The sequence below is a fragment of the Pseudorca crassidens genome, chromosome 2, assembly GCF_039906515.1.
Source record: "Pseudorca crassidens isolate mPseCra1 chromosome 2, mPseCra1.hap1, whole genome shotgun sequence".
NCBI lineage: Eukaryota > Metazoa > Chordata > Mammalia > Artiodactyla > Delphinidae > Pseudorca > Pseudorca crassidens.
Genome location: NC_090297.1, coordinates 53,055,264 through 53,073,307, shown reverse-complemented (window position 1 = coordinate 53,073,307; position 18,044 = coordinate 53,055,264). Strand labels below are relative to the sequence as shown.

The 18,044-nt window shown below is 37.3% G+C and overlaps 2 protein-coding genes and 1 long non-coding RNA gene across 11 annotated transcripts in view; 2 read left to right on the top strand and 1 right to left on the bottom strand.

Moving 5' to 3' along the window:
* The window catches only part of DOCK7 (dedicator of cytokinesis 7), a 208,106-nt gene extending 205,913 nt beyond the window's left edge, over positions 1-2,193 (top strand). For all 6 annotated transcript variants that reach the window (XM_067726375.1, XM_067726373.1, XM_067726376.1 and 3 more), the window contains one exon: positions 1,737-2,193. In XM_067726375.1, coding sequence (XP_067582476.1) covers positions 1,737-1,779 — 43 coding nt within the window. In that variant the 3' untranslated portion in view covers positions 1,780-2,193. The remainder of the gene's footprint in view (positions 1-1,736) is intronic.
* A 2,213-nt stretch (positions 2,194-4,406) lies between these two features.
* Positions 4,407-16,387, bottom strand: USP1 (ubiquitin specific peptidase 1). 4 transcript variants are annotated; one of them, XM_067726382.1, is made up of 11 exons: positions 15,853-16,387; positions 15,134-15,242; positions 13,509-13,747; positions 12,115-12,235; positions 11,459-11,563; positions 10,753-10,913; positions 8,841-9,520; positions 8,013-8,183; positions 6,896-7,097; positions 6,073-6,157; positions 5,768-5,906 (listed from the first exon to the last, which is right to left on the bottom strand). In XM_067726382.1, exons 3-11 carry the CDS (start codon positions 13,676-13,678, stop codon positions 5,901-5,903), a joined length of 1,701 nt encoding a protein of 566 aa, XP_067582483.1. In that variant the 5' UTR covers positions 13,679-13,747; positions 15,134-15,242; positions 15,853-16,387; the 3' UTR covers positions 5,768-5,900. The 4 variants fall into 4 exon arrangements, with proteins under 4 accessions (XP_067582482.1, XP_067582480.1, XP_067582481.1 ...); XM_067726381.1 differs by lacking the exon at positions 6,073-6,157 and having other exon boundaries at positions 4,407-5,906; positions 12,115-12,242; positions 13,531-13,747; positions 15,853-16,378; XM_067726379.1 differs by lacking the exon at positions 6,073-6,157 and having other exon boundaries at positions 4,407-5,906; positions 15,853-16,377.
* A 168-nt stretch (positions 16,388-16,555) lies between these two features.
* Positions 16,556-18,044, top strand: part of LOC137218811 (uncharacterized) — a 32,425-nt gene continuing 30,936 nt past the window's right edge. The window contains exon 1 of the long non-coding RNA XR_010940862.1: positions 16,556-16,907. This is a non-coding gene — a long non-coding RNA (uncharacterized lncRNA). The remainder of the gene's footprint in view (positions 16,908-18,044) is intronic.

Below are 18,044 nucleotides of genomic sequence, written 5' to 3'. Positions count from 1 at the left end.
AGTTCCCTCCACTTTGGGCTTCCCTTTCAATCTTTTTGGAATTTCTTACTTCTTGCTGCTCTACCCACCTCCGCCAGTCTTACAGTCATTGGTCAGAGGTCCTGGGATGGGGTGCTGGGTCCCTGGAGTAGTCAGGAAGTCTCCTAATGGTAGTCTCACTTCCATCAAATCTCTCCAGCTCCTTTCAATGGACAATATTGTTCCTATCTGAAGGAAGCTTTCCATTACACCATTACCCTGAGTTTTGCCTTCCTCTCTGATGGTTATTCCTCCAAGCTTTAGTTCTTAATATTTGCAGGCAGTTTTTTGAAATTTAGAAAATCCTTTTTCTTGATGAACACTCTTTTAAGACTGCTATTTTCCAAGAAAAAAACAAGCTTCAGGATTCAAAGCTGAACATGATCTCTTTGTACCTGTCCTCTCCTTTCCTGGAGATTGGAAACCTTAAGAGACTATTCACGTTAATGGCAGGAAAGATAAGCAAAACAAACCAGCTTAAGGAAAAAGGAAAATACATTAAGAAGTATTGAAGAATTATCCTCTTCAGTCTTAATTTCTTCAGCACTTAGAAAATAAAATTCCCATAGAACTTGAACTTTTTATTTTGCTGATTTACAAAATCTGGAATATTATTTTGCAGAAAGCTTAGGAAGTTTTAAGATGGTGGTTCTCACGGTATAATCTGGGACCCATGCAACGGGTCCCTCAGACCTTTTCAGGAGGTTCCTGAGTCAAAACAAATTTTCATATTAATGCCAAATATTTTTTTCATGCTCATTCTCTCATGAGAGTACAGTGGACTTTCCCAGAGACTACGTGCCATGTAAAAGATTGAATGCAGAAGCAGATATTAAGAATCTAGGGGCTTCCCTGGTGGCGCAGTGGTTGAGAGTCCGCCTGCCGATGCAGGAGACACGGGTTCGTGCCCCGGTCCGGGAAGATCCCACATGCCGCGGAGCGGCTAGGCCCGTGAACTCTGGCCACTGGGCCTGCGCGTCCGGTGCCTGTGCTCTGCAACGGGAGAGGCCCGCGTACCAGAAAAAAAAAAAAAAAAAGAATTTAGGCTTTTTAAGCCAGATGTTAAATTATGTAAGAATGCCACTCTTCTAAAACTGTTGCAAATTACTTTTAATAAACAGTGCTGTTTACAGTAACATGTGACGGGTTATTTTATAAAATAATTTTAAATGTTCTTAGTTTTAATTTCTAATATGGTAAATATCAATATATAATCCATAAACAAAAGCTTCCTTGGGGGGTCCACAATTTTTAAGAGTGTATAAAGGACCTAAATCCCCAAAAATTGAGAACCACTGATTTAAGACTTAGAATTTAATATTTTAAGTAAAACACTTCCATTTTGCCTTTTAATAACCCCAAGTAAATCTTTTCCTTAACTCTCTCCCATTATCCCTTAGTTCTTGTTTAATCATAATATCTAATATATCTTTTGGACAAATGAATAAATGATCAATGGACTTGGATAGAGTGGTTACTATAATATACTTCTAATCTATAGAGAACTCTACAAGTTAGAATATATAAGGCAGAGTGTGTAGGATAAGCATGTAACTTGAAGTGTTAAAAGAGCTTTGGTGGCAAAAAAGTTTTAAAGTCAATAAGCTTTTGGTGGCAAAACTTTGAGATAATTGGCAGAAAGAAAGCATGTAAACATACTTTACAGGATTATATAAAAATTGTTTACTTATAACTATATCCTTTCATTTTCTCTCCAGGGATTCCTTCAGTCGAATGAGCCTGCGCAAAATGGATCTCTAATATAAATGCACTTGTTTTATTCATTTGAAAAAAGCCATGTATTCAACATTGAGTGTGAAAAGAATTTAAGAACTTTTGAAAAAGACTTGGGACTTAATTCTGGAAATTATAGCATTAATTTACTCAAGAATGCAGTGGCCAAACAATATCAAACGGCGATCGCTGAAGTTTGAGAATCATGGCTGTGGTTTCTAATGTTCTGGTAATATGCTGTTATCTTTTTTAAGACATTTTAATGACTCAAAGGTACACTTACATTTACCATTATTTATACCATAGCTAATGTTAAATTTATTTACTTTAAGTTTGTATTTTTTAATTTATATTACCATTTATAGATTCGTTTTGGAACCATTTTAAATGTAGTAATTCTTATTTTAAAGGTACTATTAAATATGTGAATGTTTACACTAATTTTACTGAGACTAAAAAAAATTTTTTTACTGACAAAAGCAGAGAATAAGTTAGTTGATTCAAGAAACAGTTCCAAAAATAGCAAAATGAAAATCATAATTGACACTTTATGGGCCGAGATAATAGCCCCAAAATTAAATAAATGAATAAATTAATGGGTAGAAATAAATTATTGATAACTGGTTTGTAAAGTCTTAAAACTGGTTTCTAAGGTATTTTCCATTTAGGCACACAAAAAAGGGATTGAGAATTGCAGAAGAAACTTTACCTGATAACTTCTATCTATAAATAACGATTACATACTGGGATAGCTAATACCAGTGACAGTAGTTTGACTCTCAGCCTTATTATAGTAATGATAGTAGTATAAGCAGACCCGTAGCAACTGAAATGAATGATTCCTGTTTTAAATTAAACAAGACAGTCACTTCATCAGTTTTTAGTATTCTAAACTGGTAAATTAGAAATCTGCTTTAAACTTATCTTACATCCCCATAAAAATAACAGAGAGCTGGTGTTTGATTTTAATCTACCAGCTGAATAAGGTATAGTTATTTTTTGATACTTGTATAGATTTTACAAAGTGTATGTATAAAAGGTAAAATTAGCTGTTAATTAAGAGCTAATTAATTTAAAATTGTAACTTTATGATATGAAAGACTAATGCAGGTTTTTTTCCAACATATATTTCAATTATTTGGCAAGTTTTTCCAAGGAAGTGCATATTAATCATTTCTGGAAGTGTTTGAACATTTTTTCTTTGTGCAGTATTGTAACTTATAGAAAGGTATCACTTGTAATCTACCCCTTTGATCTACTGATCACTTACATGAATCACTTAAGAACTGATCGAATATGGTACCTTCATTCTCCTGAGACCGTAGATGTGACGGCTAATATTCCCCGCTCCAGCCTACCTTTACAACAGGCAGTATTATCTCAGATTCCTCTTATCTACATCAATTCAAAGACCGAATCACAGAAAGGTTTTTCAGGTGAGTCTACAGGTGGACCACAACAGGTGAACTAGGAGTCAGAAAAGCATAACCTCAAAAATATATATTTGGGAACAGAGGATCCAGATGGTCAGTAAGGAAAGGCACAGTCAAGAACGGAAACTCTTTAAAGCAAACAGAAAAGAAAAGGTAACTTATTTACATACTCTCTCCCTCTTTAGGGTGGGGGTGGGGGGAAGAATATTAAGTAATTCCTAGGTAATTTCTCATAAAGTTACACCTGTGTAAGAGTTTGGATTGTCACCTATCTCAGGGACAATATCAAGAACTTTTTTATATAATTACGATTTAATTATCAGACTAATTGTCTGACGTGAAATCAGAAGAGGATTCCTCTCTTAAAACACTGGTGTAACTGAACATTTCCTTCCTAACTTACCGTGTTCTTCAATTTTCTTAAAACAAACTTTCTCATATCAGAAATCTACACTAGTTCTTAACTAGTATAGTTCTGGGCTGTCTCTTGAGTGTTACAGAAGCCCTAGTTCTATCCTAGAACTTCTCCATCAGAAGCTTATGAGTAGTGTTCAAGGCTGTTTCATTTTAAAAGTTTTGTTAGTGACTCCTACTCCCTCAGCTGCTTATGGTTAGTGTTCAGGGCTGTTCCTTTTTAAAAGTTCCATTAGTGATCCTGAACATAGAAAGTGGCAAGGACTGTGACTTTTTACATCACACCATCTTGTGAAAGAATGTGTAAGACATTAACTGTGTAGTTTATTAGTTGACAGGTACTCTTTCTTATTTGTTGAAGTAGTGTATAACAGTGTTATTCCAAGAGTTATCTATTCTTTGGAATTATATTTCATATTCTTAATATCAAGAATGTCCTTTAACAAGTCATAATCGATCATTTACCAATTTAATATATTTAAAGTGAAAATATGACCAAGTTTTTTGTGTGCCCAAAGCCTCACCTTAAGTTCTCCAGTTTTGGATTCCATAGTTATATGTCTAAAGGGTATCTAGGTATGACAATTTAGATGGACTAAGCACAATTTCTCCTATTTGAAATACAATTTCTTCACCTCCAAATGTCAGAAAGTATTATTAAAGGTAATTATGCATGTTTATTCTCTTCTATGTATATATATGTGTGTATAGTATGTGTATATACACACACTTTTTTAAAAGAGAATCCAGCTATATTTATGGTAAAAAATATGCAAGTAAAAAAATCCTCAAGCATTTGTATACACAGTTGTTAAGCAGTTTAAATTTTATTGACCTCCTGGTTTTTTTAAAAAAGTTAAATTTAAGGTCACACCTCTAAGTTCGATGCATTATATACAGATCGTGCAGAGTATGACTATGAAGAGATACAAATTAGTCCACACTGAAAAAGATTTACTAGGGTACAGAATCATTTTCATAAATACATATAAAATTCTTGTGAAGATAGAAGAGGACTGACTCTTCAGGTTTTCTGAGACGCTTTTCAAAGTGATTGAAGGCACAAAATGTGCACTATTGTGAATACATACACGTGCCTCTAATACAGCCCATCCAAGATCTGGCTTTATGACTTACAAAACTAAATGTACTGAAATGAGATTCTGCTTCTTAGCTGAAAAACCACAGAACCTATAAACATCATGTAGATAAGTACTCCAAAATATGGAGATACAAATACAAGCACTTTATTTGAAAAAGCAAACACAAAAGATAGGTGTAAATTCAAAGTGTTTAAATGCTTCCATTTTGAATAATTCAGTTAAGAACCTATACAAGTTTGTTCCCAGAAGCTAATGCATCAATCACTAGTCTCCACTAAGGAAAATGAATTCTAAAAATTAACATGGATTTCAATAACTCAAATTTTTACTATTTATATAAAAACCCAGAGAAACCAATAATATCCAGTAGCTTCAAAAGATAAGCTAAAGACTTTTTGATGTAATCAATCAATTTACCAATGTTTGTCCAGGTCTGTTTAATATATACACAAGGAAAATACACTCACTCTATAATTTCTTATAAAATAGCAAGTAAGGAGTAGATGTAGGAGATGTAGAAGGGGAAAGAGAATTTAAAAAGTCCTTCTCTTCAGTAACTTTCACTTCAGAATCATCAAAAAGCAACCACTTCCCCTCATACTCCTTTAAGCTTTGCACTACATATGAAATTTTGTTTTCAAAACCACTCATGTTAATGCCTGTCTGGTCATTGGATTCCTTGTTTCTATCAGATTCATGGGTCCCATTAGTATTGTTAGTCTCAGAATTTCTATTTTCAGCAAATGCTGTACTGGCAACTTTATCAGGATTAGATGCTTTGTTGTATAACTCATAATCTGCTTTACTCTTTTGTCCTCCAAGAAGTCCAATAGCTTCTACATTTTTTTTGTTCAAAACTTTACTTGGCTGGGTATTTCCACTGACTCTAATCGACACTTCTTCATCGTCATAGTTTTCGACCACACCCCTTGCTTCCTCCTCATTCAATGGTTCTGGCTTACCTATATCACACATTTGGTCGATCACAAAATTTTCCTTATCTAGTTCTAAACTGTTAAGGTCAGTGACTTTAACAGAAGCAGTATAATGCCCACTACTAATTGTAATGCCACTATGCATCACAACTGCAAATAATCCATAGCTGTCGTTGGTTGGCTTTGTGCTCCATTCTTCTAGTGACAGTTTAAGAGGTGTCAGTAAAGGAGTGTTGATCTTGGAAAGTCCACCACCATAACAATCAAACCTTTGGAAGGGGGGAAAAAAAAGGTTTTCTGGGATTCCACTTCATATATATTCAGTTTTACCCCCAATGTGAAACCAAGTAAGTCTGAATGAACCCTTAATATTTACTGCTCATATGAATAAAACATAAAGTAAAAAACAAGACCCCAATTTTGTATAATACTTACACAAAGAATACTGAAATAAGTACTAATATTCAGGTGCTTCTGTGAAGGATATATGGCACTTCCCCCCTTAATTTTCTTTATTTTCCTAATTTTGTGCAATAAGAAAATAAATGGCATTAAAAAAAAAACACTGATCTTCAAAATCCTTTTCCTTTATACTTAGTAAGTCATTTTAATGTGAAGTCTGTCTCTACAACCAAGATTTGGGGACAAAAAATAAAATTGTACTGTAGCAAAGGAAAAAGCCATTGAAAGAAAGGACCCTGTCATCTTCTGGCATAAGAAAATGTGTGGAGAGCTACTGGTAAGCTCTCGTGGTAATTTCAAACAACTGATTAATATAGAAAGGAATAAAATCTACAATGACATGTATACATGTCAGAAAAAGTCAGACTATCTAAAATGTAACTGGCATTTTAATATTTATTATTGCTTTCAGATATTTAAATTTTCAACTACAGAAGAATCTCTCAAATTGTTCAGACTAGTTTTATTTCCTGGCTTACTTACCTTAAAACTAAAATAATTTTGCTTTTTTGCTCACCTCAAAAAAATGTTGATGTATGTATGAAATTTGTTCCCTGCTTTAATCAATTAATTAAAATAATCAAATAAGGAATGAAAATGAAAAATGTGTGAACAAATCATATGCATTCATACCAGAAGGATTTAAACTTGATGCGTTTTTACAGGGAAACTTAAGAAAACAATAAACTTTTCTAAGGCAATATTTGTAAATTACTTCATTTCAGTAGTTTCTATTACACTATTGTACTGTTTCCTTACTATCGTAGCATTTTGAACAAAACTTTAGAATACTCACTCCAAGCCACTAGCAGCAAAGCACTTCAAATGAATAGTTATAACTTCAGGCATTTTGTCAAACAAAAGACTTCGTTCAGCTTCAGTATAATGATGGCAATTTTCACAGAAATATTTATCTTCTCCTACAATCCTCTCCACTGAAGCAAACTGTGAAATTGCCCATCTCAGGGTCTTCATTTCTGTTTTTGGCTCTGGAGAAACTACACAAGAGAATCCTGTCACTCACAAATGAAAAATCTCTCAGAAATTAAAAACTTAAGCCACAAATTTTTATGTTCAGAATTAGCATACAATTTTAATTGACTAATCCTCCCCAAATAATAACTAAAGAGATTTCTTTTTTTTAGTTTCACAAACTTGTAAGTTCATCGACAGTGCACATACCTCTAAATATTTATATCTGGTCAGCCAAAAAATATTGAGGTCACGGACAGCAAAATCAATATAAGCCCTACCCTCTGACTCCATGTGAGAAAGACTTTATATTTAATAGTCAATTTACATTATCTGAACAAGTAAACCAGTCTCATGATCACTTCCCATGGCATTATTACACTTTTTGTGGTTCATACAAGAAAAAACACTGGCTCAAATATGGTGTTAACAAAAATATCCTCAGTAGCTCTGAGATTCAGGTACCCAAAAATTAACTTGGTAAAGCATTTCATTTTCCCATTATAACATACTCTACACATCAAAATAAAGATGCCAGGGCTTCCCTGGTGGCGCAGTGGTTCAGAGTCCGCCTGCCGATGCAGGGGACATGGGTTCGTGCTCCAGTCCAGGAGGATCCCACATGCCGCGGAGCGGCTGGGCCTGTGAGCCATGGCCGCTGAGCCTGCGTGTCCGGAGCCTGTGCTCCGCAAAGGGAGTGGCCACAACAGTGAGAGGCCCACGTACCGCAAAAAAAATTAAAAGTAAAAAAATAACGATGCCAGAATTTTCCAAATGCTAATAACTATTGACAAGTGTAGCTATACAGGCAGAAAGATTTTATTATACCAAAGACATAAAAGTTTTTTCTTAATAACTATACAAGCTACTTATTAGACTCTGTTTTGTTGAGGAAAACTCTAATTATTCCATAGTCCATGCAAGCCTCCAATTTTGCTTACTTTCAGAACTCTCCTCTACTTTGGAAAGCTCATCTTCTTGCACTGGTACACTGATGTCTTGAAAATCTTCTCTTCTTTCTGTTAAACTTTCACATTCTAAGCAACGAGTCCTTAATACCAGCTGACCTTGAAATAATTTCTCCACTAGCTCAAAACCAATTTGCTCTGCACCTAAAACAAAAAAAGGAAAACACAAATCTATACAGACGAATTTTTCAGTACAGCCCAAATAACCATTATGCCATTTAAAGTATATCATGGCTAAAAGGCTGATTTTCATATCTCAAACTTGTTTATTGGCATTAAGAGGTGACTTATTCATGAAATATAAACTCCCAGTAAAGATAATTTTGAATATTAATTACTGTTATCTCTTAAAAAAAGATAGTTTCAACACATGTGTGTCTTCTTAACTCCCTTCCTAAAGATACCCCAAAGGATGAAATTTAGTCATGTAAGTTCTACAAATTTTCCCTGAGATCTGTGTGAACCTAAGCAGAAATCCAGTATGGTATAACTATTTAGCAAATGCAATTTTTCATGAGTTTATGTCAAATACTGTATATATAAAGGGGTAAAATATTCTCTTGCCATTAAGATGAACTCTCCTAGTTTATAAACATAAATTACTATTACCTTAAAATTAGTGAGATTTATACACACAAAAAATACATGTAAGTGTAGTGCTTGAAACGCCAGTTCACATTGTGTTAAATTTCTCTTAAAACTTTAGCCAGACAGTATACTGTATATGGATCTAAGAAGAGAAAATTCAATTCTGCAGCTGTTAATCCTACCTATCAATGTCCAAGAATAAATTATACTGACCTTTGTTTATGGGCTTAACTTCATTAGCAGGCATAACATTATTCCCTGGAGATTCAAGTCCACAACCATTAGCTGTATTATCATTCTCATACTTCCCCAAGTCCTCTTCAAGATCATATTCATTTTCTTTACATTGTCCTTTGGATTCTTGGTTTGTTGTTATTTTACCCAGACTACAGAATTTAGAAATAATGCTGGGTTGCTTAGCTGCAGACTTTAACCAGTTTATTTTAACTCTTGATTTCTTTTGTGAGGGTCTTGCACTCTCATTTTCAGAAATGTACTTGGGGATTATTTTAGCAGGAATATCTAATGAATCAACTGTAGCTTTTCTTTTTGATCTGGTTTGTCTCTGGTTTTCTTCCAAAGACTGGTGTTCCTTAGAGACTTTAACTTTTTTCTTCATGTTACCAAATTCAGTGTCACTTTTTCTTTTCCCATTTACTTTTGGCAATTTTTCTTTATAGTCTTCACAATGCCTCATACTGTCCATCTCCATGCTGTTACCACCACTCATTTCCTCTTTCTGATGTTTTTCTTCTACCTTAGTAGATAACTCTGCCACATTTTTTACTTCTTTTTTTAGGAGTTGGCATGTTTCTTGAATGTTTCCCAAAATACACTGTAATACTTCCTGTGCATCATGCTGTAGATATCCTTCATACATAGGGTTGAGTTCCCTATAAATAAAAATTTCCATTTCATCTATTCCAGTTTTGAAGATATAATACCAAAACAAAAACCACCTCTCCATACAGAAATGAATTCATTTATGGGGATATCATAAATTATTTGAAAGTCCAAAAACATTTAATTCAGCTACTAATTTGAAACTCCTTACCTAAACGTGTAACTAAAAACAAACTTAACCTGATTTTCATTATCATAAATACTCTGATCTTATAAATATTATTGTTAATAGCTAATACGTATACAGTATTTAGTGTGTACCATGCTTTATGCAAAATGCCATATATATATAATTTTTTTTTGGCCTTGCCACATGGCATGTGGGATCTTACTTCTCCGACCAGGGATCGAAGCCCAGCCCTCAACAGTGAAAGCACAGAGTCTTAACCACTGGACTACCAGGGAATTCCCTCAAAATACTTTTTATATTATTTGTATAATTCTCACAATAACCTTATGAGGTAAGTACCATATCACCACTATTTACAGATAACTTGCTCAAGGTCACAGAGATGCAGAAGTCAGGATTCAAACCTGCTCCTAGACACCACGCTACACTGCCTCTTAACAAATGTATGGCAATGTGTTACATCTAGGTCTATTCCTAACCTAAACGATTAAATAATTTTTTAAAGACTTAAACCCTGTAGTATTTTGGATAAGTCTATTCTGTATATAGGATAAAGTTTCATTTTTTAAGATAATACTACAAAGAAATCTAATCCAGTTAACATGTCTCTTCTAAGTACATACAACAAAAATAGAATACTTGGAATTTACAGTTCTTTTATATAACGTATTTTGAATATAGACCTATAATTCCTATCTGAAATCCTTAGGACCAAATGTGTTTGGTAATTCAGGAATTTTCAGATTAAAAAAGAATCTGGCACATAGGTAAAATATGTATCACCAACATATTAGGGGCAGTATCCCATAATTACACACATTACTACTTCTACAGAAAAGAGTATGAATATTCACATTGCAGATAAATATGAATAAAGACTATAAACAGCCTCACACAAATTCAGATTTAATGAATTTAGTACCAACTGTGAGAAAAAATTTCCAGTCTTTGGAGCCTCTGGGATATTAAGCACTGTAGATCTGTAGTGTCTATTTTCCTTGGCCTTTATTCCCCCCATTTGTTCACATGTCACTCTCCTCCAAAGAGAGAATGAGCTAAACTGGAATCCTAAAATTATATAATAGACTATACCTGAGTGTGTTAAGTAGTCGCCTTGGCTGAGTAGCAAGTTCATCAGTATATTTCTCTGGATTTAAGAGAAAACTAGCCTGAAGCTGTTCGACTGAAATGATCAAGGACTGTAAGCTGCATATTAGTTCATAACTTGCTGAAGAATCTTCTTTGCAACTTCCCTGTCAAGAAACACATGAACATTTTAATTTTTGAACAAATTAAGTACCTTCCCCCTTCTTTTTCTCACTAGACAACACTAGCTTTTCTAAATCTAATTTCTAACACTAATTTTCTGGAGGTATACAAAATAAACTTAAAAAAATTTTAAGCATATTTTTGGTTACTTTCTATTATGTGGGTTATAATGGTTTTCTAATTACGTAAGTCAAAGGTTTCTTTAAATTTATTTAAATAGTAAAAGTGAGTCAACTTGAAAACAGCAGATAAATAACGGGGTAAAAGGGTACGATATGTTGTGACAGTGGTGTGTGTGACAATGTTTACTGGTAAACAGTAAATTAGAGGACTGGAGAAAACACTATAAAAGGGGGTAATCAAGTTAGCTACTTACCCCACAAGAATGAAAAATAATTGCCAATGAAAAATTTAATTCTCAGATGTAATTTGTTAAGAGAAATAATCTTTGTCATTCTCCCAAATCCTCTCTGTATTTATTACTTTTTCATTTCTAAGCAAGTGAATTTCCATTAATTTTATTTTTTACCTTATCTTTTGGACTGGCTTCATCTTTTAGGGCTTCTTTCTTCCTTGAAATAATATTAAATAAGTGCTTCACTCCAGATTTAAAACCAGGACAAAAATATAATACCTATAAAGTGAGATTGTCTTAAGTATTTACTGAACAAACAATATACCTAAAATCATTAAAACACTATCATGCTTTTTGTAGAGTATATTCATATGTGCATTACTTAAAATTCTGAGATTAAGATGTGTGTCAAAAATTGTTCTCTATTTCATTACAGTAGCCTGCTATCTTCCCTCAGTGCAACAAAGCACTGAGCCTGATCAGATACAACACAAAACAGATATAGTTCCAAGGGTTACAATACATATCACCGTAGAATCAGGAATCGGACAGAAAAACTTAAAGTTTGGTATCTTCAATTTAATCAACATCTACTCAATTTTGCTATCCCAATTTTATTTAATATATCATTTTCTCTTATCTCAACGGAAATTTGTAATGTGCAATTTAGAATCATGATTATTTTACTCCATTCTGGTTTATTTACAAAGACAAAGACAGTATTATGGACAACTGAAATCCTCCAATAACCTGAATTCTCAGAAAATATTAAGTGTTACATCATTCTTTGCCTACTAAAGTTTTATTATATAGAAAAATTGTCAACTTACCTGAAGTATACTATTAAGATAACAAGTATTGCCGAGATTATTCAGTCCCACAAACGGTAACAAGTTTTCTCTCTTCTCACAGTTGACAGGTGAGGACTGTGCTGCAGGAACAACTTGATCACTATTAAGTACAAAAAAGAGAAAGGGATAAGGAAGTAGAATTCAAGTGGAAATACTACTTCCCTAGATTTAGTCTTTTCCCAAAAGTTGTATGATCCGAAAAGTATATGGATTTTATTCAGATGGCATTTTAAGACAATTAATCTGTACAGGTGCAAAAACTGCTATACACCCAGAATAAAAGTTTTACAAGCACTTTAAAAATATTACACTCAACAAGCTTCAAAACAATTCCATTAAAGGACTGTTAATCCCATTTTACAGAGCAGAAAGTTGCAGAATTGGTACTATGATTTGTTAAGCCAACAGGACATTTTAATCAAGTAGTTTAACTCTGAATAGAAACCTGGGAATAACCTGAATATGACAATATTTGGGAGAGGCTGCACTATCTAAGTCAGATTCTGTTCACAAAAGATTAAGAGGAAACAGAGTCTATGAAGATACTTATACAGCTGCTCCTCACTTAAACATGAATTGTTCAAGTTTATAACTCTTTTACCTCAGTTTAACAAACAGTCCTCACAGCATTTTTATTTATTTTACAGCTGCTAGCTATAACTCTAATACCTCAAGGTATTTATAGGCACGAATGCTGGTAAGCAAAAGGTTCTCACACAATCTCCTAAACTGATTATTAGTAAATATTAGGAAATTATACAGGGGAGCAAATCTACATTAGTCATATAGCAGAGTGCCTATGTGCTGAATACGGAGCAAGTATAGACTCCAACTAGAGCAACTATTGGTGGAGTAAAGCATTCCATTTTGTTCTGATTTCTTTTCAGTCACTGAAGGATTTATTTGTATCAAAAGCATTTCTTATTTTTAAGTTTATTTTAAATAATAATTTGCAATTGTACACCAACAGGTTTGAGAATTCATATACTAGGTATGACTACAAAGACAAAGTTTATGTCAGGTAACTGTCCCCCATGAATTTCTTTACCCTTACATAAAGTGTGTTGCACTAAAATCAAATTTAAATTGAAAAATAATTTTAGTCAATTAGTATTTCTCGAAGTTAGCCTAATCGGCTGAGCACAATTTAAATGAGTTATAATGTGAACTGTGATGTGATCCCTGTGGGGAACCACCAGTTTTATCCTGTTTCTACTATTACACACTGCTAGACTTGTCTCCCTAATGTGTGCTTTTTTATCTCCCGCTATGGACTATCAGGTCAGAATGACTGCAGATATCAATCCAAGTTCACTGCTTTTTCACTGATGCGGAATCTTAAAAAGTACAGAAATATACTGAAAATAACATACATTTCAGATCCTCTATATTCAGAAGTTTTTTCTTCATTTTCTTGAGAGTCTGTGAAATCCAAGGCTCTCTTGGTTTCCTTTTTCTGAAAAAACTTCAAGGAAAGTCTGTTTTTTTTTGATGGACTACCTCTTGAAAGCCCATTACTTTCACTAGGTATGACACCGGGCATTTTCTCTTCAAATCCCAAGGAGTTGACAAGAATTAATTTATACAGGGACCTTGTAATCACCAATCATATCTGTTAATCAGAGAAAAGATTATTAGTTTTCAGTTATCGGCTGTAGGCAATAAAATCATCATTTCTGAAAACAAATTTACCAAGGAATGGTATTAATTAGAACTTTGTATTTGAAAATCTAATGCCTGCCAATAACAGGCAGTCAATGTTTTATTGCTTATATGAAGGAGTTGCCATTTGTCCTTAACTTTCTCAAACAACAAAAAAAAAAGACACTGAACTTTTACTAGCCTGCTATTAGATTAAGGGTCACATCACAAAATACCCCATTTTAGTAGTAGACCCCATTTTACTGGTAGTAGTAGTAGTAATGGTAAAGTAGTATCAAGGGGTAAAAACTTTATTATTAGTTCATTCAGGAAACACTGAGCAACTATCATCTCTAATTCTGAAGTACAAGGTGGGAAACAGAGGGATGAATGGGAAATCCAAGGAGTGCTAGAAGTGACTGAGTTCTCCTTCCAATGTCTTTTCTAGTTATACAAAATAAAGTCTATTTAAAGTATAATCTGCATACAAGGAAAGGCCTAGATCTAGTGTTAAGTTTACACCTAAAAACTTGTGTGAAAAGTAATAAGCTATACGCAAAGTTGGGATAATGGTGTAAAAAATTGCTGCACTTCGTGTATATCAAATTCTTATGCACTAGAAACCAAAATATACTGACTTTCCAAACTTCTTTTAACTATAGAATTTTTTAAGATACTGCTTTAAGTAGGAAAGAAGAAAAGTTTGCCTTGTGCAAACTTTCTTCCCTGTTTTAAAATAAAACTTTTGGACTAAAAAAAAAAATGGCTCTATCTGTGGTAGTTATTTTACACTTTAGTCCTATTTTTCATTAGGAAGATATTACTATCTGACTCGAGTATTACCAGAAAATCACCTAAGAGTCCAAAAACTCAGCAATGACTTTAAAATAGAATATAGGTAGAGACTAACAGGACGAACTAAATTTCATCCTTAAGCATAAGCGAAAACCTGGCTGCCTCTGAACTGGGAATTCACAACACTGACAGACACGGCAGTGAAACCACCTTTTTGAGACAACTCAGGAATAACTAGAAAGCCGACCAATTTCCCCATCCCCCCTCCAACTCAATTTACTCTCCTGGCCACTAATGCTACTGATGAAATGCTATCACGAATGATAAACCAGCCTGCACTGAAGTGTCAGGGATCTCTAGGCATTAGCGATTTTTGTAAAAGGTTTTTCCTTGGGAGCCAATTCTAATAAATGATGGAAACTGGATTCTCTAACAGAGTAACCAGACTTAAATAAATATATAAAAAAAAACAATGACCAAGCAGCTGAAATAACATTATCAATCCTAATCAATAAACCACCCCTCCGGGCTCCTCAAAGCAATGATTAAACATTAACATTACCTAGAATATAACATTTTACCAGGTGCCGTATCTTCTGCTATACCATTTCTTGCTCCTGGCTGTCCTTATCATTGGGGGTTGTTACATCAAAAATGTTTCTCCCGTAACTCTAAATCAAGTTTCGCAGAAAAAACAATAGAACATTAAATGTTCTTGACAAATGACAGTGTGAACACTAAGTCTCATTAGTTTCAAGTTTTTTCCTCTGTAAGATGGGACGACTCAATCCCAACTTCACGAAAAATGTAAAACAAGAATAATATCCTCGACAAAGGTTTAAGACACGTGCCGTTCTAAATACTTGTAGAAAAAGTAAGTTAAACTGCTCGGTAAAATTTAGCAATCACCGACACAGAACAACGTGAGCGCAAACATTTCTTCTCCTTATCCCGCAAACTCTAGGAACGAAAAAGAAAGTGAGAAGATGACGGGACGGTGATGATGCCCGTGCCCGTCAAACGCGGCACCGGCCGGGCGGGCGGCGTCTTTAAGCAGAACCACAGATCTCGGAGTTGGCCTATTTACTCCCAGCCCGCACCTGCCTTGAGTCCCCAGCGGCGGCGGGAGGGGGCGCCGCCCGCTGCGCGGACGGCTTGGCTGGCAGCTGGGCGGGGGCGCAGCACCGAGGGAGCCGGGGTCCTCCCCGCGGCCCCCTCGGACTCCTGCCGAACTTGTCGCGGCGCCCAGACACCGGCCCCTCCTCCACGGGCCCTCCTTACCTGGTCATGGCCCAGAGCGAGGTCCGCGGCGGTGACGCCGACGAGTCTAACCGGGCTGAGGGCGGGTACGACAGGTGAGCCCCTGCCCCGAGCCTGCGGGGGCCCACGACCCACGGAAAAGCTGGCCGGATCGCCCTCCCCGCAGGGGAGTGACCATTCGCTCTCAAGAGCGGGAACCCGGGCTGCCGCTCGGTCCTGCCTGGCGCCGGCACCGACTACATCCCCGAAGCGGCGCCCAACCGCGCCCGCCCCCGTCCCCGCCCCGGGACGGCAAGGAGCGCCAGAAGCGGCTCCGCTCGCCCGGCACCCGAACCGCTGGGGTCCTCCTCACTCCACCGCCGACGGGAACTTGGCGCGTTTTCCTCAGTCTCAGGACCCTTGTGTTTTAGCCTCCGCCCGCGCCAGCGCTGCGATTGGAGGTGGCGTCCTACGAAAGTGCCGGTTCTAGTCTCCAGGCTGCAGAGACGCGAAAGGCTAGAGCCACCTCACGACCGCCACTAGCCCTCCTGGCACGCACGGGCTCCGGAACCAGCCGGAACGGTAGTTGCCCCAAGCTGGTAACGGATTCTGCAATTTCAAACAGCGCAGGCAGCGTCACGGGCAGCTCACGCGGGTCCTCGCTGAGGGCGCGCGCTAGAAGCTAGAGGCCTGGCTGGCGGGCTCGAGCCTCGCATCCTTTTTTTTTTTTAACCATTCGTGCGCGAGAGTTGAGGAGGTAGCGTACGGGTCGGGAGACGGGACAGAGAGATGGGACGGGCTTCTTGCTCGGGAAGTTACCGCCAGGTGCTCAAATCCACCAATCCGTGATGAACAATCCCCAATCCTGCCCCCCGCAGCCCAGAAGGAGCCAATCAGAAGTACCTAGACAAAAAACCCACCTGAAAGGCAGTCCAGCCAATACCAAAAAGAAGAGAGGACGGCTCCAGCCAATCATTGTTGGACATACAGAGTGTTCCTCAGGCGCGTTTCCCCTCTTTCCGCTCTCATTGGCGCTCGAGTGCGCGCTTTCGCTGCCGACTGTTAAGTCTCGCTCTGCGTTTTGTGAATCCTCGAAGGTAGGACGCCAGCGAGGGTGCGGTTTCCGGAGCGAGGCCTTCACAATAAGTCCCGCCCCCGTTTCATGCGTACACACTCGGGCGGGGTTACCCGGGAGTTAGTTTCGGAAAATGGCAGACTGCCTTGCTTGCTCCTCTGCGCTTGAGCTTTCTGTACCGAATCGCAGCCTCAGCCCCCAGGCCATCCAGTAAAAAGAAGCACCGCCATAGATAACAGTCAACTCTCAACCGAATGCTGCGGAGCTGAGGCTCCCTCCTCAGCCCCTCCACGCCTCATTTTCTCGCGTTTACCCCTTCCCCTTCCCGACCGGACAAGGAAATGAAAGAGCATTCTTGGCCCAGCTCTGGCTGGGGGAGCTGCAAGGGGTTCCTGTATGAGCCCTTGCTAACGGGCTCAAAAACGGCGAGGCAGGCCTCACCTGGTTTCTGCTTCCGTCTGTTGTATACCTACCTCGGTGAGGTGACCTCACAAAGCATAGGTGGCAGTGAAGCACGATAAGTTCAGTCCAAATTCATTTAACCAAGCGTGTTTTGAGGTGCCTAGTGTGTGCCAGGCATTCCCTGCTCCATAGCGGCTTGACATGAGTGACAGGGAGAGGAAATAAGGAGTATGCTCTTTTAGGTACGTAGTCTTGACATTTGAGTAGAGAGCTGAATGAAAGTGCAGCCAGCCTTGGAGGAATCAGGAAGAACGGTCCAGACAGGGAGAAGAGCAAAAGCTACCGAAGTCCTCAAGGTTCACCTGTTTGGTGTTCTGGGAGGAAGCAAGGAGCCAGGGTGCTTAGACCACAGTGAGTATAGGTGTGATGATTGTGGGAAATGAGATTAGTAACATGGTTGGGGCTCTGATTAAACAGGGTAAGGAGATGGGAGTCATTTGATGGTTTTGAGCTGGGGAGTGGCGTAATTTGTAAAGCGGCTGCTTGTGGTGGTAGACTGTTGACCTTCAAAAGTGCAAGCTGTAAGATCTCCTAGGAGGCTATTCCAGCAGCCCAGGGAATAAATTAGGGTGGCCTGGAATAAGGTGGTAGCAGTGGAAATGTTGAGAACGGGTAGGATTCAGGATGTATTTTGAAGTAAGGCCAACAGGATCTGCTGATAGGGAAAAAAGAGACAAAAAAAGACAAGGATTTTTTT

Excerpts from the sequence above, each read along its gene's own strand:
- USP1 (XM_067726379.1), bottom strand. The coding sequence starts at position 13,678 with ATGCCCGGTGTCATACCTAGTGAAAGTAATGGGCTTTCAAGAGGTAGT. Across the intron at positions 12,236-13,508 it reads GAATATAGAGGATCTGAAAT|TGATCAAGTTGTTCCTGCAG; the intron begins GTATGTTATTTT and ends TGTACTTAATAG. Across the intron at positions 5,907-6,895 it reads TTTGCTGCTAGTGGCTTGGA|GTTTGATTGTTATGGTGGTG; the intron begins GTGAGTATTCTA and ends CCCCTTCCAAAG.